The sequence below is a fragment of the Geotrypetes seraphini genome, chromosome 1, assembly GCF_902459505.1.
Source record: "Geotrypetes seraphini chromosome 1, aGeoSer1.1, whole genome shotgun sequence".
NCBI classification, from domain to species: domain Eukaryota; kingdom Metazoa; phylum Chordata; class Amphibia; order Gymnophiona; family Dermophiidae; genus Geotrypetes; species Geotrypetes seraphini.
The window spans coordinates 215,423,901-215,443,568 of record NC_047084.1 but is presented as its reverse complement, the minus strand read 5'-3'; the positions used below and the strand labels follow the sequence as shown (position 1 = coordinate 215,443,568).

The window sequence follows — 19,668 nt, the reverse complement described above, 5'->3', positions numbered from 1 at the left end:
ATCCCCAGGACCGGATGACATCCATCCAAGGTTCATCAAGGAACTGAAAGGGGTTATAGCTGAACTGCTCCAACTAATAGCCAATCTGTCGATCAAATCAGGAAGGATTCCAGAAGACTGTAAAGTGGCAAATGTTACGCCAATCTTCAAGAAAGGTTAGAGGAGAGATCCAGGAAACTACATTCCGGTGATCTCAGTACCGGGAAAGATAGTAGAGGCGCTGATAAAGGACCGCATCATTGATCACCTTGACGGACACAATCTGATGAGGACGGCTTCAGCAAAGAAAGATCTTGCTTGACGAACTTGCTGCACTTCTTCACGGGAGTAAACAGGCAGGGTGACCCAGTCGACATTGTATATCTGGATTTTTAGAAGACGTTCGACAAGGTCCCGCATGATCGACTACTTCGAAAAATTGCGAGCTATGGAATCGAGGGTGAAATACTCACGTGGATTAAAAACTGGTTGGCGGATAGGAAACAGAGAGTGGGGGTAAATGGACAGTACTTGGACTGGAAAAGTATCGCGAGTGGAGTGCCACAGGGTTCGTTGTTTGGACCCGTGCTCTTCAACATATTTATAAACGACCTGGAAATTGGTACGACGAGCGAGGTGATTAAATTTGCAGATGATACGAAGTTATTCAGAGTAGCGAAGAACTGCAAGGAGACATAATCATGCTTGAGAAATGGGCCGTGACATGGCAAATGAGGTTTAACATGGATAAGTGTAAGGTGTTTCATGTCGGTAACAAAAATCTTATACACGAATACAGGATGTCCAGTGCAGTACTCGGAGAGACCCCCCCCAGGAAACAGACTTGGGAGTACTGATTGACAAGTCAATGAAGTGTCCACGCAGTGTGTGGCGGCAGCGAAAAGGGCGAACAAAATGCTAGGAATGATTAAGAAGGGGATCACAAAACAGATCGGAGAAGGTTATCATGCCGCTGTACCGGTCTGTGGTATGCACCCACCTGGAATACTGCGTCCAGTACTGGTCGCTGTACATGAAGAAGGACACAGTATTACTCGAAAGAGTCCAGAGAAGAGTGACTAAAATGGTTAAGGGGCTAGAGGAGTTGCATTACAGTGAAAGATTAGAGAAACTGGGCCTCTTCTCCCTTGAAAAGAGGAGACTGAGAGGGGACATGATCAAAACAGTCAAGATAATGAAGGGAATAGACTTAGTAGATAAAGACAGGTTGTTCACCCTCTCCAAGGTGGAGAGAACGAGAGGGCTCTCTAAAGTTAAAAGGGGATAGATTCCGTTCGAACGTAAGGAAGTTCTTCTTCACCAAGAGAGTGGTAGAAATCTGGAGCGCTGTTCCGGAAGCCGTTATAGGGGAAAACACCCTCTAGGGATTCAAGCCAAAGTTAGACAAGTTCCTGTTGAACCAGAACATACACAGGTAAGGCTAGACTCAGGGCACTGGTCTTTGACCTAAGGGCTGCCACATGAGCGGACTGCTGGGCACAATGGACCACTGGTCTGATCCAGCAGCGGCAATTCTTATGTTCTTATAGATAAACCCTATGCAAAAACAGGACCACAAACTAAGGGCACTATATACACAAACAAAACTCTAAGATGCCGGACTCTGCATGCAATACAACACCAGAGAAATAGAAAGAAATGGAACTTCTTTCTGAACTGTGCAAAACATAAATAGCAGGTGTAAATTCTCAAAGCTGACACATTTCACTCATTAAATTGAAAATAAAATCATTTTTCCTACCTTTGTTGTCTGGGGATTTTATTTTTCTACTCTTTTCCCAGTCTCTGGTTGCACTTCTGTCTGTGCTCTTAATTCTGTTTCCTGGTCCCCCTTATCCATTTGCTGGTTTTTCTCTCCACTCTTTTCTCCAAAGTATAAAAAGGAAACTGGCTGATACAAACTTTGGTAACTTAAGAACGTGAAGTTTGAGCTGCCAGTTTGCTTCTATATTTTGGAGAAGAACAGTCTGCCTGAGCTATGGAAAGTCCCTGAAGTAGAATCCGAAATGGGGCATCTCATCGAACATAAGTAGCCAGCAGTTTGATGAAATTTGGATCGCACTTTGAGTTTGGAGTTGCGTGAAAATCTGGCACTTCAAGGCTAAATGAACAAGTTGTTTATTTTGGGGCATGATTTAATTTGTGAAGGACACCAAATATATTGGAGACACTGTACACAATTTTGAGCACTAATCGGTCTGTTGTGGCTATCAGAGATTACTCATGATATAACTTTACATTCACTGTTCAGAGCTTTTGACTCTGCACTATAGTGTATTTAAGCAGTGATAGCTGCTGGTTAGTTACAGAACTTTTCTATTTTTCTCTGACAATGCTCTTTTTGTGTTAGTGTTCTCTGGGTGTTATAATTTAAGGAGATTTTTGATACTGTATTTATTATTGAGTGATATTCTCCTTTAGGAATTTTCTTGTAATACGAAGACATCTGTTTCATTTGACTAAGTTCAGAACAAACAAACCAAAAACTGCAGACTTTGTACACGATGCAGGCAGACTTTATTATGACAAGCGAATCTTAAATTAAAAAACTTTTACCAGGCAAGGGACCCAACACGGTCCGTGTTCCGGACAACCTTCATCAGGGGTCCATTTTGATAAAGGGGAAAAATATCAAAAGAAAAGCCTTGGACAAATAGCTTCTAACAAACCTCCATTATGGCATTTTAATAATGCATTACTTCAAACAATCCATATCAGATTATTATTCTTTCAATGCATATGCCCCAGTATCACTCGATGTTCAATAGGATGCATTAAAAGCCACTTTAGGTGGTAATGTTATAGGCTATTCAGCAAAACCAGTGAACTTTGTCCAGAGTAGCTCCCACTTTCTGCACTATAGTGTATTTAAGCAGTGATAGCTGCTGGTTAGTTACAGAACTTTTCTCTTTTTCTCTGACAATGCTCTTTTTGTGTTAGTGTTCTCTGGGTGTTATAATTTAAGGAGATTTTTGATACTGTATTTATTATTGAGTGATATTCTCCTTTAGGAATTTTCTTGTAATAGGAAGACATCTGTTTCATTTGACTAAGTTCCTCAGAATCTTTCTTTTATGTACCTGCATACCCCTGACATTATATGATGGTATAGTTAAGCTTGAATAATCATAATTTATAAATACTCCTAGGAGTATTATTTATAATTTCTTTTCCCCTAGTTCATTTACCTCATTCATAGGTAATGTAAACTCTGTATATATATAGACAAAAAGAAAAAAGAATAATCATAATTTATAAGGAAAAACACTTAAAATATGAAAGAAATTACAATAAAATACATGTACCAGGCATCTTAATTTGCTGATGTTGAGGATTATAAAGAAGAGTCGAACCACACATTTGTAACTTCTATAGTACATATATAAACACAATCATAATGGCATGTATATCCCTATACTGCAAAGCTGGGTAGACAGCCGAGTAAGCGGGTTCTGGGAGTTTGTGAAGATGGCCTATATCCCAATGTAGAAACCCTCACAGCTAAGCATTGATGACTCAAAAGCCATCCAACGTGTGTTAGATGACAGTACTTGGATTTCCCTATGAAACACCTAGCCTGCTATACCTGAAAGGAATAGATGTACAAAATAGGGGGAAAATAAATAGAGCAAAGTCGGGATCATCCCACTTTGGGAGTCATCCATTTATTAATAGTTTCCAATATAAACCCAAAGTCAATCTGGTAATATAACTATCGATGAAATAAGAAACAACAATTATGCTGATAAATACAATATCTCTGATAGTCTTACTTATCATGTTTGGATAAGAACAGTATCAACACCTAAACCCCATCCTTAGTAGTATAAGGATGTAGACAGAGGAATTCCAATAGACTATCAAGTTTCATCACCCCGATTCCATGAGATCTCCTGTGGCAAAATTGTCAATCACAGTCTGAACCATTGCTTTGTTCTGTTTCTTCAGTTTCATTTGCCACAACCAGTAGATATTGTTAATCTCCTCTCCCTCTATTTCTAAGTCATCAATTTTAAGAATAAAGGCACCAATAGTGGAGTCATGACTTGAAGCGGTCCAGAGGAGGGCGACAAAAATGATAGGAGGTTTGTGCCAGAAGACGACGTATGAGGAGAGACTGGAAGCCCTGAATATGTATACCCTAGAAGAAAGGAGGGACAGGGGAGATATGATTCAGACGTTCAAATACTTGAAAGGTATTAACGTAGAACAAAATCTTTTCCAGAGAAAGGAAAATGGTAAAACCAGAGGACATAATTTGAGGTTGAGGGGTGGTAAATTCAAGAGCAGTGTTAGGAAATTCTACTGTTCAGAGAGGATGGTGGATGCCTGGAATACGCTCCCAAGAGAGGTGGTGGAGAGGAAAACGGTGACAGAGTTCAAAGAAGCATGGGATGAACACTAAGAAGAAAAAAAAAATTAAATTGAATCAGGTTGGGCAGACTAGATAGAGACCATTCGGGTCTTTATCTGCAGTCATCTACTATGTTACTATGTGAGTTGGCATCTCTGTAGTTCAGTGACATTTTCCACTGCTCCTATGCGAAGTTCTGCATGATCCAGCTTGCTTGCTATGACCTCAACCTTAGTTCTTACCTTTGATAGCTCATTTTGAATGCTAGCAAGTTGGGCAGTAAGTTTTATGTTACCTTCTCTAATTGGCCTGTAGAATTGAATCCAAATTGCCTCGCCTCTGATGTTTATTTTTAAGAGGCATTGCTAGTGGGAGTACCTGAAGGTAACACATACTGTACTTAACTTGGAAAAATACCATCTTGTTGCTCACTGCAACATCGTGGTCTGTCTAGTTGGTCATGGTGTTCTTGTAACTTGATCTGTGGACTTAATGTTCTTTTTCAGGCCCATTCGGGGGGTGGGATCACTTTCCATGTAAACTTAAGAAGCAAAAGTCTGTGAGATTATACAAAGAAATGGACTTAGGGTTCTTTAATGCTCCAGGTACTTTAGATGGATTGTGAGTCCACCGGAACTGATAGGGAAAATGCTTGAAGTACCTGTATGCTTTGAGTGTGCTTTGAGTATGGTTGTACATAAGAACAGAAGCAGTGCCTCTGCTGGGTCAGACCAGAGGTCCATCTTGCCCAGCAGTCCGCTCACGCGGCGGCCCATCAAGTCCAGGACCTCTATAGTGATCCTCTATCTATACCCTTCTATCCCTTTTTTCTTCAGGAATTCATCCAATCCTTTCTTGAACCCCGATATCATACCCTGTTCTATCACACCCTCTGGAAGCGCATTCCAGGCATCCCACCACCCTTTGAGTGAAGAAGAACTTCCTAGCATTGGTTCTGAATCTGTCCCCTCTTAATTTTTCCAAATGCCCTCTCGTTCTTGTAGTTTTCAAAGGTTTGAAAAACCTGTCCCTCTCCACTTTCTCTATGCCCTTCATGATCTTGTAAGTCTCTATCATGTCCCCTCTAAGCCTTCGTTTTTCCAGGGAAAATAGCCCCAGTTTCTCTAATCTTTCATCATATGAAAGGTTTTCCATACCTTTTATCAGTCGCATCACTCTTTTCTGACCCCTCTTGAGTATCGCCATATCCTTCTTAAGGTACGGCGACCAATATTGGACGCAGTACTCCAGATGCGGGCGCACCATCGTCCGGTACAATGGCAGGATGACATCTTTCGATCTGGTTGTAATGCCTTACTTGATAATACCTAGCATTCTATTCGCCTTCTTAGAAGCCGCTTCGCACTGTGCCGATGGCTTCATTGTGTTATCCACTATTACCCCCAAGTCCTTTTCTTGGGTACTTTCACCCATTACCAACCCTCCCATCGTATAACTGTACTTTTCTGTTCCCTACATGCTAGACTTTACATTTCTCTACATTAAACTTCATCTGCCATCTTATCACTCACTCTTCTAGCTTGTTTAGGTCCCTTTGTAGTTCCTCACAGTCCTCTTTAGTCCCAACTCCACTAAATAGTTTGGTGTCGTCTGCGAATTTTATTACTTTGCACTTCGTCCCTGTTTCTAGATCATTTATAAATACATTGAACAGCAGTGGCCCAAATACGGACCCCTGCGGAACACCACTCGTGATCCTCCTCCAGTCAGAGTAGTGGCCCTTTACTCCTACCCTTTGCTCCCTACCCGCCAACCAATTTTTGATCCATCTATGTACGTCTCCTTCCATCCTATAGTTCTTCAGTTTCCATAGCAGATGTTCATGGGGTACCTTGTCAAAGGCTTTTTGGAAATCCAAGTATACGATGTCTTTGGGGTCCCCTTTGTTCATTTGTTTGTTAATTCCTTCGAAGAGGTGCAATAAGTTTATTAGGCACGATCTTCCCTTGCAGAAGCCATGCTGGCTTGTTTCCATCAGTTTATTTCTTTCTAGATGCTCATTGATACTGTCTTTTATCAGCGCTTCTGCCATCTTCCCCGGAACCGAAGTCAGACTTACCAGTCTGTAGTTCCCTGGGTCACCTCTCGATCCTTTTCTAAAGATGGGCGTAACATTAGCTATCTTCCAATTCTCCGGGATCACGCCTGTTTTCAGAGATAGATTACAAACCTACTGTAGTAGTTCCGCTATTTCCTCCTTTAGTTCCTTCAAAGCCCTAGGGTGGATTCCATCTGGGCCCGGAGATTTGTTACTTTTTAATCTATCTATCTGCTTATGTACGTCTTCGAGGCTTACCTCCATTGATGTTAATTTTTCTGCTTGATCTGGTGAAGATTTTTTCAGGTTCCAGCACGTTGAATGTGGTCCTCTTTTGTAAATACTGACGAAAAGAACATGTTTAGTCTATCCGCCACTTCTTTTTCCTCCTTCACCACTCCTTTCTTGTCTCTGTCATCCAGCGGTCCCATCTCTTCCCTTGCCGGCTGCTTCCCTTTAACATATCTGAAGAACGGTTTGAAATTTCGCGCTTCCCTGGCTAGCTTCTCTTCATATTCTCTTTTTGCTCTTCTGACTACAAAAAGGCAGTATACAAGTCCCAGACTAAACTTTCCCCTTCCCTTTTTTCCAGTACCTGTCGAGAGAGCTCCTGTTGTATGTCCTCACTCCTCTGCTGCCATCATGTGACCCCCTCATTTCATTTTTCCAGATCATTCAGAAATGTGAAAGCATCAGTTCTAGTGCAGATTCATAGGGACAACTCCACTGTTCACCATTTCTCCATTGAGAAAACTGACACATTTTAGCTAGTTGCCAATAAACATAAATCATTGCCTCCTATCCCTTTTAAATTAGTTCAGGAACCTCCTACTTGAGGAACTTTACCAGAAGTTTCAGAAGACTTTTCAGAAACTATATTAGCTGGCTCATGATTATTCTCATGATTGTGGTTTTTGTTTTTCTCCTTTTGAAACTGTCGAGATTAAAAAAAAAAAAAAAGCCTAATAGATTTGTAAGGTAAGACTTCCTTTGCAAAATCTGTGTTGGCTCTGTCTTATGAAATTCTCTTTCATAACCAGTAACTTTTTATTTTCCAGAGTAGTGTCTACCATTTTGCTCACCCCATCATCAGACTTGTTGGCGTTCAGTTTTCCAGATCACCCTTGGAGACTTTTTAAAGATAGTTAAATTAACCATCCTCCAGTCCTCAGGCACTGTACCTGATTTCAATGGTAGATTGCAGATCTATTGCTAGTAATCCAAAATTTAATCGTAAAACTCCTTAAAGATTTGAGGATGTATACCATCCAATCCTGGCAATTTATTAGTTTGTTTGCACCATTACATCTTCCAGGTTCAATGTGAATTGCTTCAGTACCTCAGGAAAAGTTTTGCTGTGTGGACATCTCCCTAATACTCAATCCAGCAAAGACTGAAACAAAGAATTATCGTATATACATCGGGATTTTTGGCCCAAAAATGGGGGTCCCAGTTTATATTCAGGTCATCCCCCAGTGATCATCTGAAACCCTCCCGGACTTCCTGCAGGCCTACCTTAGGCCGGGACAGGAGGGATCCCTCCGGTCTCCTGCCCCGGCCGACACTAATAATTACCACCCTCCCTCGCGTACCTGTTCCCTGGTGGCCTGAAATCATTTGTAAAGGTAGCAACCAGTGGCGCACCCAGGCCGGCAAGTAGGAGCGGGATTCGCAGTTCTCGTGGCAGCCTATCAAGGAGCGGTGCAGGGCCGGCGCTGAAATCCTTTGTAAAGGTAGCAGCCAGCGGCGCACCCGGGCCGGCACGCAGGAGCAAGCATTTCGTGCTGCCGGCTGGCCCTGCATAGCTCCTTGATAGGCTGCCACGAAAACTGTGAATCCCGCAAGAACTTGCCGCAGCCTATCAAGGAGCGGTGTGGGGCCGGCTGGCAGCACAAAAATCTCGCTCCTACTTGCCGGCCTGGGTGCGCCACTGGCTGCTACCTTTACAAAGGATTTCAGAGTGGGATACATGCTGGACCACCAGGGAACAGGTACGCGAGGGAGGGAGGGTGGTAATTATTAGTGTTGGCCGGGGCAGGAGACAGGGGGGATCCCTCCTGTCCCGGCCTACCACTAGGTGGTTTCAGTTAAGGAGAAGGGTTAATCTGCTGGCTGGATTAGAGGGCAGAGGGGAGTACGGGACAATCAAGCCATTGTGACATCACTGATGAGGTTGGCTCTTTTTAGGAGGAAGAGGGTATAGGGAAGGAAGGTGGGACAGTGTTCAGAGCCTGGCAGGGAAGGGGGCTTGGTTCACAGCCTGGTAGGGAATGGGACTGAGTACAGGGCAGGGAGGGAAGGGGTCTGGGTGCAGAACTTGGCAGGGAGGGGGGCTGAGTGCTGAACCTTGCAGAGGAGGGTGTGACGGAGGGGACACTGAGTGCAGATCCTGGCAGGGCATGGCACTTGAATATTAAGCCTCCGACTTATATTCAAGTCATCCATTTTTCCTCCTTTTTAGGGGGGAAAATGGGGGTCTCGACATATTCAGATCGACTTATATTCGAGTATATATAGTACTTCTATTTATCACTTCTATAGCGCTGAAGGGTGTACACAGCGCTGTAGGTTTTGACATTAAATAGACATCATTTGGATTTTCTACAGTGGCTTTGTACTCCCTGAATGCTTTCCTTTCATCCCTTTATGTTCTTCTGTAGGTATTCAGCGCCTTCACAAGCTTTTTGATTAAAATGTACATAATGTTCTTTATAGCTTGGTCTGACAGGTCTTTTCAGATTCTCTTGTGTTTTTCCTCATCATATATTGCATTTAACTTGCAATTTGTGTTTTCTTTTCTTCATTTGGCTTCACTTTTCATTTTTGAAATATTTGTTTAATGCTCGTAGTCTCTCCCTACTTTCACAATAACAGTGCTGGCAATGTTTGGGGTTTCAGTTCTTAATATATGAAATATATTTGGTCTTGGGAGGAGCAAATGCTGAGGGTTAATGGGTATTAGTAGAGAGAATTGGGAAGCACAGTTGAAGAAGGGGTAATACTGCAGGTCAGAAGTAGGATGATAGAGAAGTGGAAAAAAGAATGACATGAGTCAAGTGAAGTTCTTGTGCATACCTGGAAATTTCAGGGTTTTATTCATATTCAGATTTGGTGTTGGGAAATAGAAATTTTCCTCTTCATGTGCTGGTAAGGTGGTGCAGAAATCAGAGCATAGGTCCTGGTGCCCCTTCCTAGCAGGTAGAAGGAAATAGGAAGACACTTATTTTGCTGCCAACCTGCAAGTGATTTGTTGCTTAAGTGTTTCCTGTATGTGGGCTAATTTAGTGTGGTAGGTAATGTGTATGGAAAAACACTTTGCCTTAGTCATGTTACATGTTTGGTTTTTTTTCTTCAGGTTATATTCTTCGCCAAAGAAAAAGTTGTCATCATTGCAGAAATCAATTAGCCCTTTAGTTTGGTGCAGGCAGGTGCTGGATTATCCAAGTCCTGACATGGAATGCGCTAAAAAGTCCTTGATCCACCGGCTTGAACAGACAATGTCAGGTGGGTGATAACATTAGTGTATATATATTTCTATATTCTAATAATATCCACTTGTCAGTTATATTTTCTGTGTATTGTCTTCATATTTTTAATATTTTCAAGGGCTTTTGACATTTTTGTTTGACATACTGAATAACTAAATTTCAGTCATAGCTTGCCAATTCCAGAACAATTCCTTCCTTAGCTTCCGGGCTGCACCTTCTTAACTTTTGGGTTGTGTCCCTTTCTATTAGCAGATGAAAGTAGAGAAACTGACTTTTGAGATCGCCAGTACTGGTGCTCAGTGGAAGCGCCAATACTTTTTTTTTCTACTTCCAGTGTATAGGTTTAACCTTGTGCACCTGGCTCCCTGCAGGCTAAGGCTACACTGCTTGTTGAGTCTAGAAGCCTTATTCCCAGGTGGATGGCACCTGGCGGAGCTTGGGTTTTGCATCCCAAGCCATTGCTCAGAGCACTGATTTGGTGAAGCTGGTTGCTTGGTCTCCATGAGGTGCTTGCTGCAGGAGGAATGTGTCCCCCCTTCCTCCCCATTCTGCCCTCCTACACACTGGGTCGGTATCACCCCTCACCCCCTCCCTTGCTGCCTATAGGCAACCATTAAAAAAATTAGCTGGGCTGTCTAATTTAGGTAAGGGGGAGGCTGCTTTAAGTTTAAAAAAAAAAAAGGTGGGGGGCGCTAGTGAGCGTCACTGTAAATGGCAGCGTAGTGATTTTGCTCCGTGGCTCGAATCACTATAAAGAATTTTTACCTCTCACCCTCGGAAATATTTTTACTGCAACCCGCAAAATTACCAGCCTAAAGATGTCGGCTTCCAAACCAGGCAAGAGAAAAAGTGCTGAGCCTATTTCGCCAGTGAAAAATCCGCCTGCAAAGGAAGAAGCTGACTCTCTGCAAACTGTCATGGCGGAACTCCGCTCCATGCGAGATTTGCTAACCACCACAAATCAAAATACTGAAGACATCAAAACTGAACTTGCTTCCCTGACAATTGAAATGGCGGTTTGCCGGTCAAGGATTGACACGGCTGAACAAAAAATCGAGGTAAATGAAAGCAACATCAAAACTCTGCAACGACAATTTAAAAAAGTCGCCATCTTAGAACAAGAACTTGAAGATGCACAGAACCGCTCGCGCAGAAATAACATTCGTGTTCTGGGGATACCGGAGTCGAGGGAAGGCAGAGACACCATAGCATTTCTACAAGCAACACTGCCAAAACTCTTAAATCTGGAATTTAAATACGATTTAGAAATCGACAGAGCGCACCGCTCCCCGACGCACGTGCTTGACGTGCATGCGAAATACCCGAGGCCCATCATTGCTCGGCTCCTGCGTTACTCCCAGGTCATGGAGATCATGCGGCAGGCTAAGCTACATCACCCTCTTAAGTATGAGGGCCACACTATTCTCATCGTTCCTGACCTTTCTAAACAGACTGCCAAGCGTAGAAAGCAACTGCTTGAATACAGACCAAAGCTGAAAATTATGGGGGCAAAATATGGCATGTTTTACCCGGCCACTCTTCGTGTCACGATTAATAACACTACAAAGAATTTCCAACATCCTCATGAATTGGCTGATTTCCTTGAACTACAAGCGCCGAGTACCATAGATGCCACATGAATATCCTGACTAAGAAGAAGAGCGCTGACAGGGCTTTATATGCGCTTTACTCACTTGAAAATTTGCTAGCTTTGATTGTTTTTTCTGACATGAATGTGCTGAGATTTGCATGGTTTTGAATTTCGATATGTATGTTGAAAATTATTAGGTTGCTGGTTTACATATCAAATCTCTCCTCCTTCTTCCGAGGGTATATTATTCTTATGTACCTTGAGCTATGTTGAGCTTATCACTATCTGCCTATGTGGCCTTACTATACCTGTTCTGTCTCAGATACCAATGTCCGTTTTTCTCTTTCTCTGTGCATATTTGGAGACAGCCTTTCTTTTGCACATCTATTTCATTGGGTTGTTATCCACTTCACTTATGATTTCTCTTTTCTTCCATTTTGATACTTGTATTAAGATTAACACTTCACTAAGCGGCCTACAAGTAAGACTTATTCTTACTATCATTGCTCCAAAAGCCTCTCATAACTTGTGTATTGATTGCAGGATTGTGTATATCTTGATATGGCACCAATAATATTACATGTTCGGAGTTGGGTGCCTAAAGAATGGGACGCACTTCCTTGGATTACTATTCCTGATATATATTTCAGGTATACTATGTGTATTGCTGTTATACCAATTCTTTTCCTTCAAGCATACGGGACCATGCACCTTTATGTCACCTTGCAGTGTTCACTGATATACTATATCCATTGAATTGTTATATCTCTTAAACTTTGTTCCTTAAATGTGAAAGGGCTAAACAATCCTGTTAAACAACAGAAAATCAGGGACTATGTTTCAAGACTCCAACCTGATATAGTTTTTCTACAGGAGACTCACTTAAATGTAAATGATTCTGCTAAATTTCAATTTCCCTGGGCTTTACCACCTTTGTTTTCACCAGCAGTGGATAAAAAAAATGGTATTCTGATGTATATTAGATGTAGGCAGGATTTACAGCTGATTTCTTACTCCTCTGACAATGCAGGCAGATGGATAGTAGCTCATTTGGTTTTACATGGTCTTCAGGTAATGTGCCTCAATCTATATGCTCCTAATGTAGATTCTCCCACATTTTTTGATGATTTAGCTGAACAACTTACACTATCCTCAAATGAGCTTTATATTTTAGGTGGGGACTTCAACCTTATTCTTGACTCCACTAAAGATCGACAGTCTAAATCCCTATACAAACCAACTCGCTCTTGGTATAAATTACAAGGTATAATTTCACAATTTAATTTGACTGACCCCTGGCGTATAACACACACTACTGATAGAAAATTCACCTTCTACTCGCCTCCACACTCAACTTACTCACGTATAGATTACTTCTTAATTAGTACAGCTTTGTCCACTTATATCTCTTCCGCTGACATTAGAGAAATTGCTATTTCTGACCATGCTGCAATAACCTTGCACTTTAATAACATCACTGGGACTTCTCCAAGTAGACCATGGAGATTCAATAATTCACTACTACTGGAGTCTTCATTTGTAGAAACAATTTCGCTGGCAATAACAGATTTTTTCTCTTTTAATAGTCCCTCGTCGACTAATTGGATAAACCTCTGGGACTCCTTTAAGGCATTTATCAGAGGGGTTATAATTTCTCAGGCAGCTCACTTGAAACGTGTGAGATTAAAATCTATTGAAGATTTAGAAAGGCAAATTAAAATTTCTGAAGACTCACATGTGCTCCACCCACATAATTATGGCACCTTATCACATCTCAGGGCCTTAAAGGTTGAATACAATCTCTTACTTAGCAAAACGGCTTCTCACACACTATTACTTAAAAACGCTTCGTATTATTCTGAAAATAATCGTAGTGGGCACCAACTAGCTATGTATCTGAAAGGAAGAGGTTCCAAAACTTATGTTGCTGCTATTGTGGATGAGTTTGACATCACTTTGACTAAATCAGAAGATATTCTCTCTTGTTTCCATAAATTCTACTCAGACCTTTATACATCTGAAGCAAACGATATACCTACTATTATTAAATTTTTAGACACCTTACCACACACTCCGATTTCGTCGTCATATCACCAAGAGCTTTCTTCTCCCATCAATAAAACTGATATTGAATCGGCTGTTTCACAACTTGCTAAAAATAAAGCTCCTGGACCTGATGGTCTTACAGCAGAATTCTATAAGACATTTCTACCTCAAATAATTGATCACATTCACTCTTTTTTTACATCAATCATCCAATCTGGTAACATTTCAGGCTCCTTTACTGAAGCAACAATAATAATTCTCCCTAAACCGGATAAATCCCCTCTATCTGTTGCCAATTATAGACCCTTATCACTGATTAATACAGATGCTAAGATATTTGCCAAAATAGTAGCTAACAAACTGCTTCCCAGTATGATGGATTTAATCTCACCAGATCAAACTGGTTTCTTACCAGGGCGCCTTTCTAGTGATAACACTAGGATATTAACTGATGTACTTCATATTGCTAGAGCAGTCCCAGATCCCTTGTTACTTATGGGATTAGATGCAGAAAAAGCGTTTGACCGCATTGAATGGAACTACATTTTTCAGGTATTGCATTGGTATGGCTTCCCACCATACTTCCTTTCGCTAGTTAAAATCCTATATTCTGCACCTACTACTAAATTATTTATAAATGATTTGTATTCCGCCCCATTTCATCCCTCCAGGGGAACTAGACAGGGTTGTCCCCTTTCCCCCTTGCTGTTTAATATTGCACTTGAACCATTCCTGATTGCAATTCGTTCAAATCCTGATATAAAAGGTCTCATAACACCTAGTGCACATGTCAAACTATCAGCCTATGCTGACGATGTGCTGTTATATCTAAATCCGTCATCTGTACCCCACGTGCTGGAACTGATTGCCTCATACTCAAACATTTCGGGTTACAAACTCAATCAAAACAAGACTGAAATTATGCCGTTAAATTGCCCTGAGGTTAAAGAAGATATTGATAAATATGGTTTTGAATGGTCCCCTACTAAGCTCAAATATTTAGGTATCCTTTTTGGTCCAACTATAGAAGATACTCTGACTTATAATATGGAATTTCTACTTTCCAAACTCAAAATGCTCATATCTCGATGGTCACCCTTGAAACTCACATGGTGGGGTAGGTTGGACACCATCAAGATGATGCTTATCCCAATTGTCAACTACATATTATCTATGCTTCCCTGCTTAATGCCGTCCCAAAATTACAAAAAAATAGAACGTATGCTGGTCTCCTTTTTGTGGAATGACAAAACGCCTAGAATTAGCATTCGTAAACTTAAGTGTACTAAACAACAGGGGGGAGTCAATTTTCCCAGTGTATATGATTACCATTTGGCATTTCTGCTAAGACAAAGTAGGAGATGGTTAGAACCCCCTCAATCCACTACTTTACCACTATGGGTACCCTTGGAATCATCTAATACCCATTTACTTTTACAATATGCCCCAGTCATGAAAGGTGTTGGTACGCTGGAACACCACCCAGTGATTCAATCCACACTCACTGCAATCAGACATTACGATTCCCATGCGGAGATTACATGGTCTTCATCTCTCATGGCTCCGCTTTGGAATAACCCTTCAATTAAAATTCAAAATAAAATGGTTTCATGGAAATTATGGCAAAATCATGGGTTATGGTGCCTCTCTCACTTATATGATGGAATGAATTGGTATACATTTGAAGTTATTTGTAGAACACACAATCTACCGCCCACACAACTCTTTAGATGGTTGCAATTGACTCATTGCATCAAAAAGTTAATCTCCACCACAACTTTTACTACCGCTATACCGTCTTATTTGGTAACCTGTAATTCTATTGCTGCTTTAGGTAAAGAGGCATCTAGATGGTACAAATCAATTCGCCTCCTTACGGACCTTCCCCCTACAGCTATTTGTAATATGTGGCATTCTGAACTTTCCACTCATTTAACAGAAGAAGAATGGTCGAATGTATGGCTTTCTGCAAGTAAGGCACTACATTCCGCTTCCATACTTCAGTCGGCCTATTTTTTGTTACATGGATCATACTGGACCCCTTGTAGATTGGCTAAGATTGACTCTACTAACTCTAAATTGTGCTGGTCCTACAGGCTACATGATGGTTCATTACGACATATGATTTTTGACTGTCCTATGCTGAAAACTTTTTGGTCACAGGTTTGGGGGGACATAGCTAAGATACTTAATATTAAAGAAAACTTTTCTTATACTTCACTTATTATTGGTGCGACCTCCTCCCGCTACTCACCTTCTGACCCTAGGAGCTTACTGCTACGTGCGCTACTTTTGATAGCGCTTAAGGTCATATTTACTAACTGGAAAAGCTTATTTGATGCATCTCATGCTGAATGGTGGTCTCACTTAAATATCATTGTCAAATACGAATCAATTTATGCTCAGAAGATGGGTTCTCTACGTCAATTTCATGCTATATGGGATCCACTTTTGCAATATTGTTCACTAAAACCCGACAGTGTTGACCTGGCTACCCCTCTGTGATTGTAACAATCTTAAATGTTTGATTTATATACTTATATAGGTATCTTGAGATTATTACTAAACCAGTTGGTTAATACATATGCAATCTTATCAGATGTTCCTCTCTTATTACTTTGTACGGTAGCTTACCTAATGTATAGTATCCTTGATCTCCGACTGTCTTCTAATTCTTTTTCTTTTATTTCTTTCCCACGGACATTGGACTCTGGTTTTGTACATTCATCCTGTTGATATTCCTTATTTTTCTGTTTGTACCATTTTGTACTAAAACTAATAAAAACTTTTGAACTTAAAAAAAAAAAAAAAAAGGTGAGGGATAATCTCGTACACATGAGAGAAGCAATGGGATTGGTAGAATTGCTGTGTGACCCAGACTGTGGCTAGCTGTGTGCAGGTAGGCAGGTCTGTATGTGCTGACCATGCGGCCAGGCAGGCCAGCACTATGAACAAAAGAACATAAGAATAGCTTTACTGGGTCAGACCATTGGTCCATCAAGCCTAGTAGCCCGTTCTCATGGTGGCCAATCCAGGTCACTAGTACCTGACCAAAACCCAAAGTTTAATTTCTAATTAGAAACCAATTTCCCTCCAACTCTGTTTGCTAACTGGGGAGTCTCCACATGTGAGAGAATGTGCTATCTGCTTGTCCTGGGATAAAACATAGTCAGTTACCAGGGACTGCAAGCCAGATATTCTCACATCCTGCCCACCTCCCCTTCTTGGCTTCTTAGCTTTGTTACTCAACTGATGGTCCTGCAAACTGGAAGGGGAGAGGAAGGCACTTGTGCATGTGCTGGGTTCCGTGGATGAGGTCACCTCCTACATGTGAGAATATCTGCCTGCTGTCCCTGAATAACACCTGTTACAGATAAGTAACTCTATTTTTTGGCACCCTTAGGTGGAGCCCTGGGCCAAAGCCTCATCTGGTCCAGTGGTTAAGTTGGCCATAGCTAGATCTTAGGTAGACTTTTTCTCCTGTGAGTCAAATTCCCTGTTTTATGAGCAAGGGCACTGAGAGCCTTAAACTCTGCCTGACCTGACTTGTTATTTAGCAATTGTACTCTGTGGACCCATAACAGCTCCTGACAGTTTTAGGATGTTCTTAGACTGTTCTTGATCCATTTTATTATCCAGCAAGTTCAGAAACATAGATTCCATCCAGACAGTCCCTGCAGTGGAAGGGGGCTCAGCAATCCTGCAGTCCAGTGGCAGAAGCAGAGCATAATATATAGACTGACTTTAAATAATTTTTTGCTGCCATAGCCAAGTAAAAGTACTCAGTAGCAGCCATTGAAGCTCCCACTGCCTCTCACAATAACACCTTTGAGATTATGCTTTGCAGGCCAACAATTATATACTTTTCTGCTTTATAAGGATGTGAAAAAAAGGTACTAGATTAATGAAAGGCAATAACTGTAATGTAATAGAGAAGTTGGCACTTGAGTAATTTGCCTAGTTCTGTTTGTATAGTTCAGCTTTCACTGTATTTACTCTGACTGACCGAAGCTACATTTGTCACGTGTGTTAAAAGCTATTGATATAAAGGGCAGAAGAACTGTTGCATCACTTCTGCTTTTGGTTTGATATTGCAAGTCGATTACCTGTTGTATAATTACAGCACACTGGATTTAAAGAGTCCACTGTTGATGTATAATGTTTGATTTGGGGTCTGTGCAATTGCTGTGGAGTCATCATTCCAAACAGATTGTACTGTCTTGCCTTACTGATTGTGCTTATGAACATATTTCTGTCATCCATCTTCTGTTAACTCTATAGATAACCAAATAAAGATGGCTGATATAGTGCACTAAATGACATGCTTTGAGTACACTATGCACAAGCTCTCATGTTTTGTTTTGTGGCCATTTTGAGTTCTTTCCAGTGCAGCTTTCAGCAGCTATGTGATGTTCTAGTGCTAAAAAGTAATGTATACCAGGGCCCTTTCTAATTAGTTTTCACTCCTAGACTTTGATAAACTGTCACTAATCTTCTGAGAGTGGACACTATGGTCTAGATTCACTAACCTGACTTCCAGGGCCGATTCCAGTGGGCCCGACAAATTCCCGAAACAATAATATCGAAATGAGGGCAATCGGAGGAACGCCCCCCTCTGACCGCACGGACCGCTAGTATGCAATCCTGACTTTTTTTTTTTTAAACTTTACTTTAGCCCAGCGAGCCCGTGTTTTTAACCCGCTTAAACCTGTGGGTTAAAACCATGGGCTCACTATGCGGAAAAGGGCAGGAGAGATTCGGGGGAGAGCAGAGCGGCAGGCAGAAATTTGGGGGAGAGCAGGGTGGCGATTCAGGGCGGCAGGCAGGAGAGATTCGGGGAGAGCAGGGCAGCAATTCGGGGGAGAGCAGGGCGGCAGGCAGGAGAGATTCGGGGGAGAGCAGGGTGATGATTTGGAGCAGCAGGCAGGAGATATTCGGGGCAGGAGAGAGCAGGGCGGCAGTGGAGCTGGAGAGTCTGAAAGGATGTTTGCGACTGGTCCCCAGCAGTCGCTTCTTGGGTTGATTGGTCAGCCTAGTCGGTTTGCAAGATTTCATTAGTGATCCGCTTCTGATCCGTGCATGCAAATGAGGAGAACGGCATGCAAAGCCTAGACTTTTTTCTTCATCTGGGCACGCATTGCCAGAGGATGTGGTAAGAGTGGATAGCATAGCTGATTTCAAGAAAGGTTTGGACAAGTTCCAGGAGAAAAAGTCCATAGTCTGTTATTGAGAAAGACAAAGGGGAAGCCACTTCTTGCCCTGTATCAGTAGCATGGAATATTGCTGCTCCTTGGGTTTTGGGAAAACCAAAAAAACTCTGTGGAGTGACGATGTTCCTAAATGGACTTTATTTGAACGTATCAAAGTTCCAAAGGTACACTAAAATCATCCACATAAAATAATTCCATCCACATAAAAGTAAATCATCCACATAAGAGCCTTAAAGGACCTAGTCCACTAGGGATACAGGACCCAACACGGTCCGCGTTTCGACAAAAAGTCTTCTTCAGGGGTCCCTGAGGGTCCTATAAAGGTGAGTACGTGGGAAACAATTGTGTGGTGAGCCGGAAGTGAGACACTGCTTGCATTTGCAATGGAAAGGGTTTGGGCCAGGTACTAGTGACCTCGATTGGCCACCGTGAGAACAGGCTACTGGGCTTGATGGATCATTGGTCTGACCCAGTAAGGCTATTCTTATGTTCTTAGTTAAATCAATTAAGTCACAATTAATGAAAAATATCAATTCAAATCGTCACTGCATAACAGTTTTTTAGACAACACCCATAACATCAGAGCATCAAAACAAAACACATAAACAATCTATTATACCATATGTGCTCAAAATCTAAGCAATACATATCAAAAGAAACATGACCAATCGCTTACCTTTTTGATGTCAAATCGCTAAAAGTCTAACCACAAAATTACTACACGGATATTACCAGTAATATTTTATAAACAATCAAAGAATGGAGCAACTGTCGAATAAAGTTCTGTGATCTTGAAAAACTCTGTTTCCACAGTTTTGTCCAAGTGTACATTGATCTATCTGATCTTTCACGGTAAAACCCCAGACTACATGATGAACTTAGTCGAACTATCATCTAATAAGAATCTAAGACTTGCAGTA

The 19,668-nt window shown here is 41.5% G+C and overlaps 1 protein-coding gene across 4 annotated transcripts in view; it reads left to right on the top strand.

Moving 5' to 3' along the window:
- Positions 1–19,668, top strand: part of SLAIN2 (SLAIN motif family member 2) — a 140,826-nt gene that overhangs the window by 57,883 nt on the left and 63,275 nt on the right. For all 4 annotated transcript variants that reach the window (XR_004539591.1, XM_033945946.1, XM_033945968.1 and 1 more), the window contains exon 2: positions 9,769–9,917. Coding sequence is in view for 3 of the 4 variants with exons in the window: in XM_033945946.1 (XP_033801837.1) it covers positions 9,769–9,917 (149 nt within the window). In the remaining variant the exon portion in view is untranslated. The remainder of the gene's footprint in view (positions 1–9,768; positions 9,918–19,668) is intronic.